At 34.3% G+C, this 16073-nt stretch overlaps 2 protein-coding genes across 2 annotated transcripts; both read right to left on the reverse strand.

Moving 5' to 3' along the window:
- Positions 1-553: 553 nt before the first annotated feature.
- LOC121430136 lies at positions 554-4528 on the reverse strand. The gene is made up of 3 exons (XM_041627415.1): positions 4102-4528; positions 1306-1665; positions 554-919 (listed from the first exon to the last, which is right to left on the reverse strand). Exons 1-3 carry the CDS (start codon positions 4111-4113, stop codon positions 614-616), a joined length of 678 nt encoding a protein of 225 aa, XP_041483349.1. The 5' UTR covers positions 4114-4528; the 3' UTR covers positions 554-613.
- A 3510-nt stretch (positions 4529-8038) lies between these two features.
- LOC121430081 lies at positions 8039-15779 on the reverse strand. The gene is made up of 3 exons (XM_041627355.1): positions 15410-15779; positions 12833-13201; positions 8039-8374 (listed from the first exon to the last, which is right to left on the reverse strand). The coding sequence occupies exons 1-3, from the start codon at positions 15419-15421 to the stop codon at positions 8180-8182; spliced, it is 576 nt and encodes a 191-aa protein (XP_041483289.1). The 5' UTR covers positions 15422-15779; the 3' UTR covers positions 8039-8179.
- Positions 15780-16073: the final 294 nt, after the last annotated feature.

The raw sequence follows: 16073 nt of genomic DNA on the forward strand, positions 1-16073 counted from the left end.
GAAACATTTCACGAAAATCCATTTTTATAACAGTATGATGCTGTTTAAAAAAAAAATATTAAGCTGTCCTAACTCATTGTTTAAAGTTTGGTTTGTCGGTGTACGTTCATGGAATACCAAATATGGCGATTGTGGTTACCTAAACAAATAGCTATGCATGCATGCGTTAACTTAACTTTGGTTTAATTTTCCACACGACACTTAAGTTAAGTATTTTTGCTATAAGCATTTTGACTATTTGAGAAGTTTTTTCATGATTCCGGGTTTTGGATTCGATTTCATTGAAGTGACTGTTGCATATCAAATAAAAATGGAAGAGCGCATTATGGAAGTCGTTTGGACTGAAGAATAAATTTTGAAAACAAATCACGAAATGATACTCCATTTTGAGAACGATCTTGGACCAAACCGTCGTATATATATTGTGTTCTTGGAAGCAGAAGAATATCACAGTTCGTTCGAACGCCATCGAATAAATTACTTATTATGTTAATGGTTAATATAACTTGTCCGACCGATAAAAAATTGCTCAAATCAACCAATAATTTAGATAGAGTCTACATAATAGAATGTTTGCTGATAAATCTTTTGGAGAGTGAAGGTAATCATCAGATCATCCTCCATCCCTTCGACCAGGCGGGAACCTCGTCCTACTCCTTTCCCACGTCTCTGTCGAAGGCAGACCGGCATCCGGGGTAGAGCTGACTGACACATTAACAAATGGTTCAGAGGTCACATTTGCCACTGGAGGATCAGCTGCAGCCGTTGAGTCATGGGATCGAATCATCTTGGGGATCCAGACGGCGAGGCCGACAAGTATGGCAATTAATATAAGAATGCCGAAAATTACGAAGCAGCGGTTGTTCCTCCACCAGTATCTCACCATTACAACTTTTCCAGTTTTCTTGAACTCCAAAGCCTGCAGGGATATTAGGAAAGTGGAAAAGAAGGACCGGTTTTTTGACACTGCTAACCGTGGACGACATTATTTCAGATTCTAAATAACTGTGTTCAAACGCTTACATATAAAGGTATGATTACGTAGCCAGTGAGATAGGATGATTGGACTGACAAATTGAATTAAATCTGACAAGCAACATAATTTTGTTTTTTCTAATGGGCAGAATATTGAAAGGGCGAGGAGACAACGAACCCCAGGTCTGTGCCCATGAAAACGGTGTTATACTCTGTCACGTTTGTACTTAACTCGTTGATAAAGGCGGGGGGGAGGGGAAGGGAAGCATATAGCCCATTGCTATGTGTTTTTTTTTCGATTATATTTGAAATTCTAATGCATCCACCTACCGCACCGTGAAGCCGGTCGGCCGCGATCTCCAAGTCTTCGACTTTCGCATCCCTCTCTAAGATTCCATCGACATTGGTGCGCACAAGGTCGATCACCTCGTCAACGTCCTTTTGAAGCTTTTCGATTCTGACCTCCTTCGATTGGTAAACCACCACTCTCTCGGTGTGGGGGCTTTTCAGTTTCTTTTTGGCGCTCTCGTCGGGCTTCCGTCCCCATTTTCGTTTAGAGGACTGTTTTTCGTCCGATGGTGATGTGGTTGGAAAAGGAACGAGAGGTTGTTTTTGTGAAACCGTCTGTGGTGGAAGTCTTTCGTATTCCTTCTTGGTCTTTTCTTGGTCTCTGACACTACCTCTTGATTTCTGAAACGCATGTTTGATTTAAAGAAAATCAGAATTGTGGTATTAAAGAAGCATTAGCGGATTTTAGCAACTTCGCAGACGTTTTTGCAACGTTCAGAATCTATTGAAAATGCCCGACTATAATCACAATGGACAGATTAGTGGTCATTGTCGAAAAATGGTGGACCGGGACAAGATCAATTATGTTGTTTGTCCAGAGTCCAGGACGACAATGCTGTTTATTCACCGATTTTCGACAAAGACTACTTAGCTATGAATGTCTTTTGAAATGGAATTGACTGTGAAGTGATTGCTAAAATTCCCTAGATACCTGGGGGCTGTTTAGATAAGAGCGGCTTTATAAGAACGACTGGTAAACCTTCTTACGCGGTAAACCATCGCCAATGAATATACCATTTACCACAAGAAAGGATCACCAGTCGTTCTTAAAGTCGCTCTTAACTTACGAACAGCTTTATGAAACACTCCCAGGAAAGTGAAGAAACTTCACTGAAATGAGGAGATGACATCAATGCTCTTAAACTTCGATATTTCTAGGACTTAGGCCAGTCATCGGGCATATTTCTTTACTACAGCACAAATGTTGTTTGTGCATGGATCATGTGAAATAATATAAAATATAGGTCTTTCTTTAACTGATCGTGTAGGTAATTTCAGTGTTACGTTTGTACGATTTTCGGTATTGTATTCACATAAACCCGATTTGAATTCCGATGAACATGACCTTTATATGTAAGCATCATTGACATATACAATAAAGACGCATTATTTTATCAATAAAGGAAAATAGCTTTATAACCATTATGTTAACGGGGCACTAAAAATAAACAAATAGGGAAAAACGAAAGAAGATGAATGGAAAGATATAGGTCGCGTAACTCTATACTAACCTATCAGTTGCGAAAATAAAAAATTACCTAAATGTTCTAACCTTCAAGCAGTCTTACCCCCCCCCCGGCCCCTTCTATCGAAATACCCAGCCGCCCCCTGACTTATCAGCAGTTCAAATGGGCATTCGATGTCAATGTTTGAATGGAAGAGTTATCTCAAATATTTTCTAAAGGGGACATTTGGATTATTACAAAAAAAATAACTCATCAGAGCTAATATTTTGGTGACCATATAGGGTAGAATGGAAAGCTTAAAATTCAAAATTGCCTTGTTGCAGAATAAGTAATAAGAAATCAACCAAAATGACGGATTTTTTTATTTTTCATCTCATGAGCATTCAACCAAGGCTTTTATTTCAGCTAAAATTGAACTAATTGTTATTTGAAGAGAAAATGCCTATTAAAGGAAATGTGTTATAAGCCTACAGAAATACATTAATATCGTCTTTTGAATGGGGACTTTGCAATGGGAATATCAGGAGATAAATAACTTACTTCTTAAATTTGCTCATTTTCCCAGTATTAAGATCATTTTGTTTGTGCTGAGGAAATGTTTTTGTTTCAGTCATCTGCCATTTGTAAATTACGAGAAACATTATAGCAATCATCAAGCAACTGAACAATTTTTTTTTTTATCAGATCATTCATCCTCTGGATCCTTCTCCGCCGCCCCCCCCCCCCCTCCAAAACGAAAATGTCACAATGAAACTACAAAAGGCATATTATTTTATTTCTGTTTACAATACTGTGTAAACATTCCAAAAATAACTAAAAATCGCCCATAATGTGTAATTTTTAGCATTTTTAATAGTTGTCCCATTCACCCTCACGGACCGGCATTTTTTTTTAACAAGATCGAACCCCGGACTTTCACATGTCTAGTCACGCGGCGCCTTAAACCACTCGGCCACGGCACCTTTATTGCGTCGGTTAGCCCGCAATGATGGGAAACGAACGCCCCCCCCAAAAAAAAAAATCATAATAATAATGATGATAATGATAATAATAATAAATGAATAAATAAAATAAATTAATAATAATTAGAAAAATAATAAAATAAAACAAAACATTTTTCAATAAATGAATAAACAAGAAAAATAAACAATTAGATGAAAAAAAAGAATACTTATTGGATCTTCATAAAATAAAAACAGCATCAGCAAAGCCCTGGCTTTAAATTGTTTTTAAATACTTACGTCTAATTAAAAAAGCGATAGAAATTATGATTAAGTAAAATTGTCCCTACACTCCATACCCTAAAAAGCGAACTATATTTTCAGAGTTAAAGAGGGGCAGCCTATAAAAAAATATTATATGCCTACAAGGAATCCAAAATTCCAGTAGATCACACAGGGAATTCAAAGGGGGCAATAGATGCAAATAATAGAAAAATAGGCGCGCCGAAAATGTTAGCATTTGTTTAATTTGTGCCCCCCCCCCCCCCCCACCGAAACATGAACCGATGCCACTATTACAACGTATACCGAATCAAACAAACTAATGAGATAATTATATGAATGAAGAGATGAGATAATTGTTTGCCTACCTGTTTCGGCATAACTTGTCCTCAAGTTAAAAACTTGCTTCAGTCCTCCCTTCGCTTGTATCATCTGAACCCGGATCAGCAAAAGCCTCGCATATATCCACAAATCACAACATGATATAATCACCGCCCATTATCCTATGGCTATGTAGTAATCATTATCGTAGTGTTTGCTGTATACGAATGTAAAATGTTCTCATGATGGTAAAGCCGCACACATGAACCACAAATATGCCGTTTGCTCTGATTTCTTTCTCACCTTCTATGGACTTTTATGTTTACATTGCGTCGCTCAATCCCTCAACATTTCTAAAGCGAGGTTGTCCTTGTAAAAAGCATATGCTATTCAACATGTACCAAGTTCAAATGAGCTGCGAATGTTAGCTAGCTCTGTCTGCCTTGCTCACGCAGGTCGGGAAATACCAACTCCATGGGCTCCATGCACGGGGAATACCCGTGTATGATCGATGAGTCAGATTCGTCGAATCGCTGTTGTTTATTATAATGAATGATGATGATAATAATTGCCAGGGGCCGTACCGATGGGGGCGCTTTGGGGCTCTTGTACCCCCCCCCCGCAAAAAAAGGGAGAAAAATAAAAGAAAATAGAGGAAGAGTGTGAATGTGATATCATTTTCTGTATATCATGTCAAAATATTTTACAAACTTTGATATTTCTACAATCTCGAAATTTTTGCTTGCTCGCTTCGCTCGCTCAGAAGTTGTTGGTAGATTTTGAGCGATATGCCATATCTATAGCCCCCATAAAAGTGTTGGCTCACTACGTCACTGGTAATGATTTTATATGGTGATGATGATGATAATTGTGATGATTGAAGGTGATGATGATGATGATTTCCATTGTTTAATCCATTTTGCCTGTAAAATTGTCAGGCTGCCCCCACCCTCCCTTATCAAAATACACTGTCGCCAGCCCTCAAGTCCGTTCCACACTCTAGGAATTGAAAGGCACAACCCCAAGATTTATACTCTTGTTTCGCCGTAGAAGGATGCCTTGCATTCCATTTCCTACACTAGTAGGGATAAGCGTTAAAGGCGCACTCGACATTATTATAGCCACATTTCAAATTAATATAAGCGTTTGGCTCAGCTCATTACTTAATACTTTACAGCCTGATACAGTAAAGAGGAACTGGGAGAATTGACCCTCCCCCCATCCATTTTTGTTGCTTGTATTAATTTATTTGATAGTTATTTTCTTTTATTATGGGGATTTTTTTAAATGATTATCATATTCAACTTTCATATTTATTTATTCATTTATTAGAACCTAAATTTATTTCACTTTATAATTTTTATTAACGTATTTATATATTTATTCATTCATGCAATTATTTTCTTATTTATTTTTTATTTTTATTTTTTATTCATTCATTTTCTTATTTAATCATTTGTTCATGTGGGGGCTAATTGACCTATGTTAGTGAAATTTGGGCGTGTTTTGAATTGGCAAAACACTTCGATATATATAATTATCGCTGCCCCCTTCTCTCCTACCCATCCTGGAAGGTGTTTCATAAAGCTGTTCGTAAGTTAAAAGTGACATTAAGAACGACTGGTGAACCTTTCTTACGCGCTAAACCATCGCCAATGAGCATTTGGTGTATACCATTTACCTCAAGAAAGGATCACCAGTCGTTCCTTAAACAGGTTAAAGTTTTCTCTTAACTTACGAACATCTTTATGAGATACCCATCATCAAACCCTGCAGTATTGTATCAAAGCAATACCCCCCAACAACAACGAATAACATAAATTTCTTAAATTTTGTAAGATTTCAAGATTTTAATTCATTAACAACAAAATACAACAAATAACGCAGGAAAAAATGTCATTATACAAGTATCAATAGCCCATGTAACACCTTATTTAATTTCCACATTTCGCATAACATACATTCTTATTTAACAACTACCATAAACCAAGCCTATCCTGTTCTAGACCCTTTTCCCAATTATTTTATACTGCATTTTAATATACCCTGTATCGTCCTTTCCTATATCCGACCCATACACATGAGAATGATATACTGTAATTTGATAATTGCGAGGCAAGTCCTTAGAACTGAATGAAAAGTAATGAGCTTTATTTCTTTGGCACAATTTTTAAAGGAAAAACACAAATATTTGGATAATTTCATTGCTTTAAACGAATGTTATTTTTTGGTTCCGATCGGAATTAATGGAATCGAATTGAATTGAATCCTAGGCTTCATTTAATTTTTTTTATAAATCTAAATATTTTGTGTGGTTTATTCATTTTCATATCTACTCTATTCATAAAAAATGTAAGGAATCATTATACCATATGACATCCATACAAATTAATAAAAATGTATATACAGTGGTGCTCAAAAGTTAGTGAACCCCACTCAAAAATGAACACATTTTAGAGTCTTCAAGTTCTGCTATGTTTTAGATATTTGATTATGATTTCAGGTGATAAAATATTACATCTACTCAAGTTTGTTTCTATACGGGCTCACAGAACAGTGTTGTTTACATTTAACACTGAGCATAAGAAGTACATTTTGTGAAAGGGTTCACTAAGTTTTGAACACAACTTTATAATACATACAATCTGGCAGCATAAATGAAATAAATATTTACGACAACTGTGGGATAGGAATCATGGCCGTGTGCAGAAATTTTTGCTGGGGGGGGGCAAGACGCTTAAATTTTTTAAATAAAACTCGAAAGCGAGGGAGTGAAGCGACCGAGCTTGTCATTGGGGCGCTTTTGCATTTTGTAAAGTGAAACTAAAAGGATTTTGTTCATACTTCTGGTTAATTTTGTGAAAATGCCCCCCTCCCCACCTCTGCGTATACCGTGTGGGCATGATAGGTATCCCCATATATAATGATACAATAATAATCATATCTAGTAATGTTGATAAGACATTCATGACATAAGCTTAATGATTTACAAAAATCAATTGCTAATATACTCATATGATCTGATTCTTTTAACTTCATAAACAAAAATATTCAATTGTAGATGTAAATATGTGGTGGCTACAATTTAAATAGTACATATAATTATTCACATCATAATTATGACAGATGCTTTGTTACGATTTAAATGTCGGGTGGCTTATGTGTTTTTGTAGTAATAATAAAAAAACTATTATGCTTATTTTTGTGTATATATACTCCTTGCAGTGGTAGCTGCATTTACCTAATTCAATTCGCCATTTCATGCCTACTTAATTCATTTGCATTTGTTTCAAAGTTGCAGTCCCTCTCTTATGAATATTATCTCTCTATTTCTGTTCCTTTTTTGTTTTTATATCCCTCGTGTGGGTCTCCCTTTTTTGTTCAATTCTCTCTTCTGTTTCTTGTGTCCATCTTCGTATGGTATACATGTAATTCTATTCTAAATTAATTACTAAGAGGGGTCCCCACACTACAAGCATGTGCTTTCTAGTAGATCCCTCCAATTTTTCAGATCTTTATAATGTTACGATACTTTACTTTTATGTAATACTTCGTTTTTACTTAGGAAAAATATCGTACTACCTGAATTTGTATTGGTTGTAATGCTACAATTGATATTTGCAAATGCTATTGTCATTATATACGACCATTTTACTTTGTTCCGTGGAAATGAGATAAAAACAAAATTCTTGATCTTTCAACTACTGATTGCTTACGAAAATTTGATATTTTACATTTATAACTATATAGTGTCTACTTCGGAAATGTATTGTCCTTTAACAATAAAAAAGGAACCTTTATTTTGAGCACTTGTCTTACATTTTGTTTTAGTGATTGCGTACACTCTAAAAAATGAAGTGCTAATTCAGCTCTTAAAGAGCGTGTATAGTGACTGCACTTCGGAGTGCTGTTTTGTCTAGTTCAAATTTGAACGAGGAAAATCAGCACTCCGAAGTGCAGTCACTATACACGCTCTTTAAGAGCTGAATTAGCACTTCATTTTTAGAGTGTATATTCAAAGAATGTATCCTGAATTTTCAGCCCTCTTCACACCAAGCAGACTAAATTTTGATTACATAATTTTCTGCATATACCGCAGGCATGCATTTTATAGCTATTGCATATTCACATTCTAGAACAGTTAAAGTGCCTCGTGAAATGGCCACTCTCTTCTTCAAAGAAACAAGCCCATCCGATAATAGCAAGAACCATGAAGCAGATGCAAATAGTCATAACAATTATCAAGCCAAAACGCCAACGGTTTCTTCGAATGACTTGTCTTAATAAAAGCTTCCTAGTCACACGACGGAAGTCTTCGGCCTAGAATGGAATAGATTTGAAAAAGAAAAAAAAAGGGAGGGAGACACACGAATACCATGAATACGTTGAATAAGAATTAATTATTATGATGGTTATTATTATTATTAGGAATATCAGTATGTTTGTGTTGCTGGAAAATAGGGAAAGGACAACGTTTTATCTTTCACAACTGGCTAATTATCACAATATTATGGTATTTTATACAAAAAACAAAAACATAGAAGCTATTATTACCCAAACAGAGAAATGTAAAAATGTAATTGACAAAGGAATGTTAGGATCGTGATTCAAGTCCATATGGCACATCACTACATATTTCCAGTAAATAAAAAAAAAGAAATGACTTTGTGTTTGTCCTGTAAGGATTTTGGAAAAATTGTAATTGACAATTTCTGACAGTTTTGGCAAGGGCTATGGGAACGATTTTTACAGAGAGTGCTGATGTAGATTTGACAAGAAAAAAGGAAACGTAATTTTTGGCTACATTTCTCCATTTTGTCACACCTAACAGAATTCTAGGGGTGCTGCATATGGAGAATAATACACTCTAAAAATGAAGTGCTAATTTAGCTCTTAAAGAGCGTGTATAGTGACTGCACTTCGGAGTGCTGATTTGTATAGTTCAAATTTGAACGAGGAAAATCAGCACTCCGAAGTGCAGTCACTCTACACGCTCTTTAAGAGCTAAATTAGCACTTCATTTTTTAGAGTGTACATGCATCATCGACAGCACCCCGCTTCTCAAGGCCATATAACTTCTGGGTGAAAGTCGGGGATATATTAATTAAAGGTCAAGTCCACCCCAGGAAAATGCTGACTTAAATAAATAGAGAAAAATCAAACTAGCATAGTGCTGAAAATATCATCAAAATCGGATGTAAAATAAGAAAATTATGACATTTTAAAGTTTTGCTTAATTTTCACAAAACAGTTATATGCACATCCATGCAGGGCCCGTTTAATAAAGGACATTCAACTGTGGTAACTTGGCAACTACCATGGTAACGTGGCTCAGCAGCCAATCAGAATCAAGGTTGCCATGGTAGTTACCATAATGGCAAAATTACAACAGATGCAAGTCCTTTTTGAAACGGGCCCCAGGTGAGTCAGTCGATGATGTACATCACTCACCATTTCTTTTGTTTTTTATTGTTTGAATTATACAATATTTCATATTTTATAGATTTGAAAATAAGGACCAACTTAACTGGACCATATAGTATCAAACAATGCTAATTCCACATGTTTAGGGAGGAATTAAACGTTGTATCACTTGACAATGAGTAGAAAATTAGAACATTTCATATTTCCTATAATAAAATGTAAAGGACCAGACTTGGAAGTATTTACTGATGCTGTTGAGACAATTTCAGTCGAAATATATAATAAAGTAACAAATATTATAGTTATTGTTATGTATAGACCACCTCACCATAGTGTGCAATATTTTATTAATGATATACAAGCACCTCTAAATATTATTATGGGTGAGAGGAAGTAAGCTATCATTATGGGTGACTTCAATGTTGATCTGTTGAAACTGGATGTCATATCATATGTTAATGATTTCATTGATAACTTTATATCATTTTGTTATATACCACAAATATTTAATCCCACATGCATTACTTCACATTCTGCAACTACCTTAGACATTTCTTTTTTGTAATAATCCAGAAAAGGTAGAAATGAGTGGTATTATAACAACTGATGTGAGTATGATTTAATCTCAACCAGATACTAATTATCCTCAAATGTATTATTCAACACGAGATTTCAGTGATGTCAACATAAATAATTTTTGTTTTAAATTGATGTCTGTTAAGTGGAATTTCTTAGATCATATTGATGATGTAAATCAAAAGCATGAAAGTTTTATTAAATTATATAATGAATCTTTCACAGAGAAAAGAATGAAAATAAAGAAACATACAAATATCAAACCGTGGATTACAATAGATATTAAAAAATTAGTAGACATAAACATATATTATATATAAAAAAATACCTTAAAAATCCAACAATCTATCGCAAAACTACTTACGTTAATTTTAGAAATAGATTGAATAATATAATACGTGATACTAAACGTAATTATTATGACAATAAGTTTTATGATGTTATGAACAATGCAAAAAAAAAACTTAGAAAGTTATAAATGAAGTTTTAAATAAAAGCAAAAGCAAGTATGCTATTGATGAGATTGAATATGAAGGTAAATCCACGAAGGATAAATCACATATTGCAAACTTATTTAATGATTACTTTAGTACAGTTTTACAAAAAAATACATGTTATGATTGGTAACACAGGTTCAACATCATTTGATTCTTACTTAAAGGGATCTGTGTGTGTGAATCATTATTTTTCAACCTATATTACTGAATCTACTATTATTAATATTGTTTCGCATTTTGATGTAAATAAGTCTCCTGGTCATGATGGAATATGTGCTAAAATCGTCAAATCCTCTATTCATGCAATTGTATCTCCTTTGTGCAATATATTTAACTCTTCCCTTTAAAAGGGCATATTTCCAAATGAATTAAAGATAGAAAAAGTTATACCAATATATAAGAATGGTTGTAAAAATACAATGAGTATACAGGCCTATATCTTTGTTATCAATATTTAGTAAATTATTTGAAAAAAAAATGTTTATGAGAAATTATTAACTTTTATCGACAAACATGATATATTAAGTACAAAACAGCTTGGTTTTAGGAAAGGATACAATACTAATTATGCATTAATTGATTTAACAGATAAACTTGCCAAGCCTTTGAAAAAAAAACATATTGTTATAGGACTCTTTTTAGATTTCTCAAAGGCATTTGACCGTATCAACCATTCGATTTTACTCAACAAACTGAAATATTATGGAATAAGGGGAAGTGCATTAAAATGGAAAAAGTAAAAAGTAAAAAAAAACAGGAAACAGTATGTGACTATTGACAACTGTTATTCTGAATAGGGAAATGTTACGGTAGGCGTACCGCAAGACTCAAATCTCGGGCCACTTTTATTTCAACTTTATATCAATGATCTGCAATATGTAAGTAATATTTTATCAATAATTTTGTTTGCTGATGATACCAGTCTATTTCTATCAGGTAATAATCCGGTGGCATTGAACAATTTATTTAATTTAGAATTGGAAAAGATACAAACTTGGTTTACTGTCAATAAACTTTATATTAATCAAAATAAAACATGTTACATGATCTTTAAAAGTAGGAATTGCAGAATACAAGATAGTGAAATAAATATAAAACTTAATTATGTATTAATAAAGAGAGAAACCAGTACTAAGTTTCTTGGCGTAATCATAGACGAAAACCTGAATTGGAAGGAACATGAAAATCACATTGCTTTAAAGATATCAAGATCCATAGGAGTTTTTAATAGTTTGAAGCACATTACCATTGAGAATTTTAATTAAATTACATAATTGCTTGATTTTATTACATCTCATGTTTTCCAATATTGTATGGGTCAGCTGTTCATCTCATTCACTACAGAAATTATTTTTTATTACAGAAACGTGCAATACGAGTTATTACTAATGCCAATTACTTCGCACATACTCAACCTTTACTTAAGAAATTGAAAATACTGAATATTTATGATATAAATGAATTACAACTAGCATCTTTTATGTTTTCTTACTCTAAACAATTGCTCCCAAAATATTTTAATGAATACTTTGAATATAACATCAACATAAATAAATATTGCACAAGAAATGCCAATAAAATGTATGTACCTTTTTACCATTATAATTTTTCAAGAACAACTGTCAGTTTTAAAGGCCCACAGTCTTGGATTCTCTTACCAGATGACCTCAAAGAAAGTCAAACTACTCGTTCTTTTAGGAGGAAAAATAAATTGTATTTACTTAAGTTTGAATATGAATAATTTAATTTTTAAATTATTGCCTTTTATGTTGTTTTAATGTTGTTAGCTTTGTATTTGTAATGTATTATTTTGTATTATTATTTTGAAGTGGGGTAAATTCGGGGATTTACCTAGACAGGCCAATGGCCTTTTGTTTATGCCCCACATCCTCCTCACTTCATCTTTACCATTTCTTTTCATAATGTTATGTATCATGTATGTTGTATTTCGTATTGATCTTTTGATGTCTTTTAAAGAGATGTGAATAAAATTGAATTGAAAATTGAATTGAACTGAAAATACAAAAGAAATAGTGAGTGGATGACGTCATAGTATCCTCATTTGCATACCAGCCAGGATGTGCATATAACTGTTTTGTGAAATTAATCGAAAGTTAAATTTGTCATAATTTTTTTATTTTACATCCGATTTTGATGAAATTTTCAGTGTTATACTTGTTGGATTTTTCTCTTTTTATTCAAATCAACTTTTTCTGGGGTGGACTTGTCCTTTAAAAACAAGATGGGCTCATGTAAATGATGTATAAGCAATCCGACTTACCTTTGTACGGAGGTCATCTGAAATGCGTTCCAATTCCTCGATCTTCCCTTCCCTTTCAAGAATAATGTTGATGTTTTTCACAAAAATTTCGACAACTTCATTAATTTCTTCTTGGATATCCTTGACTCTCTTCCCTACTGAATCATCTGTGATTAGGTCAACCTCGCAGACGTCGCCAGTTCCAGATTGTTGATGTCGACTTCGACGATGATCATGTTGGCCCCTGTCAATGAGCGTTCGAGTGTCGATGTGGCTTGATGATTGAGCGTCATCGTCGTCGTCGAATACCTTATCATGGTCATAACTTTCGTTGAAGTCGTTGATGGACGCTCCTGGAGGATTTACGCTCGATGTTCTTTTTCCTCTCAACTGATTAACAAAATATCACAATAATTATTATTTCCAAACATTTTCCCTTTTAACCATGACCATGTAAAAAAAGCAATATGTCATTTTTGTTTTAGGAACTATTTCTTATGTCATTTGTTATGGGAAAGAAACGCAGACAATAATCAGAAGCACCAGGGAAGCTAGAGAATTTTGGGCGTGGCAAGATAGAGGAGACTTCATACTTTTTCAATGAAGAAACGGGATACAGGCCCCAGCTAGTCTGTAATATTCCGGCTTTCCAATATTTTGCCTTTCCTCCTTATGGACCCCATCCACGAAGTACAGTATAGTCATGTCGACTAAACTGAATATGGGCTATCCATCCGTTTTGCATTTTTTTTGAATAAATACTATACTTTACTATACTATACTGTTCTTTGATTTTTTTTTTATTTGTTTCTTGTTCATTTATTATCATGATTATAAACTCTTAAAACAAACTCAGATTAGATCGGTAGTCCGCTGGGTGCAACTGATATGTCAGTCACATTTCTGAATATATTGTAGTCAGAAATAACTCTGTTTTAGTAAAATACGACTAGAAAATAGTCAAATAAGAATCGAATAACTGTTGCACACAGCTGACTTGATTAACTTGTCTTTTTACTGATTTGTTTTGATTTTTTTTAATGGCCGCCAAAGGCCCGAACAGTATTATGTACGATGTGAGAGAGGAAAAAAACAGTCGCAGGAGTGAGCACATATATATGCATGTATTTGTGGTAAGTTAGTGGAATACTGCCTAAAAGATATTTTTAATAAAATATAATCATTCAGATTTCATGCTTGTGTTAAATACTGTATTTTGACTTTCAAAATGGCTACCATGGACAGTGACTTCATTATGTACAATCGAACCAGGAAACCAATTTTCACCGGAGTGAAAAGAAATATGTTTCGCTAGAAAACACCTTTTCAGACAAATAACGTTATACTCGTGGATCACAATATTTCATGCATTTATGGTTCTTATACTCTTGTGGAAATTAGTTTCTTCATTCTCGTTGATCAGAATTGTACATATAAAGGGACTATGGCGGCCATTTTGAATTTCAGAATACAGCATTATTACCGAAGTGGCATAGGATTATGCCTCGTTAAATATCATGTTGTCAGACATTGTTACACCAATATATCACAAGTGGCATTTTATAGTCAAGCAAATCCAAATGTAAACAAAAGTATTTGTACCAATTTATATATTGTACACAACATCAGGGGTTTATGATAACCAATTTGAATATCATAATGTATTAATCACATTGTATAGTATAAAAATTACATACTTTTTGTTAATTATCATGTTCCAGACAGTAGTCCACCCACAGACCACAATCACGTACAATAGTGCTCTTGTTTTGAAATCATTTCCCCCATCCATATTCTACATAATAGAGGGGCAAATATGGCGGCCATTTTGAATATCAAGAAATCATTTTTTGTCAAAAATCATTTTTTTTAGAGTATTTCAATTCTGTAACACAAGTGCATGCATTATATGTGTGGGCATTTTTATGATTTTTGGCGGCCATATTGGATTTTGCCAATTTGCAGAAAATGTTCAAGCCTTTTTACACGAGTAGCATCATTCCGATGCGGAATCAGCACCCTCGAATTGACAAGAAATCATCAATAAAAAAAAAAGAAGGTTCACATTTTCTATGGGGCCTAAATTGCCCAAGGTTTAGCTGTGCAGCCTAATATGGGCGCTCAAGCATTCGAGGACTTTCTTCCTACCGTGCACCCTTTCACCTCACCTGGGTTGAGTGCAGCACAATGTGTGTAAATTTCTTGCTGAAGGAAAACATGCCATTCCTGGGAATGGAACTCATGTCCCTTAGATTGAAAGCCAGAGTAATAACTACTAAACCGCGAAACCCCTATTACAACCAACCAACCAACCAATCAATCAATCACTCAATCATTCAATCAATCAATCAACCAATTAATCAATCAATCAATCTATCAACCAACCAACCAATCAATCAACCAACCAATCAATCAATCAATCAATCTATCTATCTTTCAATCAACCACACAACATAGCAACTATTCATAATCAACCAATCAATCCTTCGATCAATAAACCGCTGTGAATGCTTCAGTCTAGATTAGAAGTTCTTTACTCTGTCTGCTGTCTCGGTATATTCCATCAACGAATCATCGACTTAAATCAAGGAAACCTACCTTCTTCAGCATTGTCCTTCAGATGAGAATCCCGAAAAAACAAATATGAAAATCCTTGATATTCACGTCTTATCTAAAAAATGAGATAAGAGCAAGTTACCAAGTCCGTTTGGTCTTCAAAAAGATTTCATCAAAGACAACGATTTAGGGTTGCGTATTGGTGGTTGTGTTTACGGAAAGTTAAAATGAAAATTGTGTCAGAAAGCAATCCCTTTTTGGTGCTTAAACGATTTTTTTTTCTTCACGTGATGCAGCGTCAACTAAATTAAAAATCCGAACTTTGATTGTGTATGGTGGTATTAATTTCCCTACTGTGGACCCGCCATTATAGTTCAGCAGGGGAATCCCGTGTAATATATTGTGAGCAAGTTCGAGGTTCCGCGGTGCCTGGGTTTTTACAAAGAAAACATAATACAAAAATCATTACAACAAGCAACAGCGTGACAAGGCAGGCAGTACGTGCACGGTGCGGGTGTGGATTAAGTTTCCGAGGGGGGGGGGGGTGTACGCGCGTGGGAGGGACGTATGTGTGCGTGCGTGTATAGGCTGATTATTTCGAAATACCTGTACACTTTTTAATAGGGTTTAAATTGTTTGGGAATTTTACGTTTGTACTATTATGTGAGCATGTGATTGTTGGCTAAAGTCTTATCAAAATATATTA

This window comes from Lytechinus variegatus, chromosome 16, assembly GCF_018143015.1.
Source record: "Lytechinus variegatus isolate NC3 chromosome 16, Lvar_3.0, whole genome shotgun sequence".
Taxonomy (NCBI): Eukaryota; Metazoa; Echinodermata; class Echinoidea; order Temnopleuroida; family Toxopneustidae; genus Lytechinus; species Lytechinus variegatus.

Bases quoted from the DNA above. Each gene is read 5' to 3' on its own strand.
- LOC121430081 (XM_041627355.1), bottom strand. The intron at 8,375-12,832 runs GTAAGTCGGATT...ATTCCATTCTAG, and splicing joins CAGATGACCTCCGTACAAAG to GCCGAAGACTTCCGTCGTGT.
- LOC121430136 (XM_041627415.1), bottom strand. The intron at 920-1,305 runs GTAGGTGGATGC...ATATCCCTGCAG, and splicing joins CCGACCGGCTTCACGGTGCG to GCTTTGGAGTTCAAGAAAAC.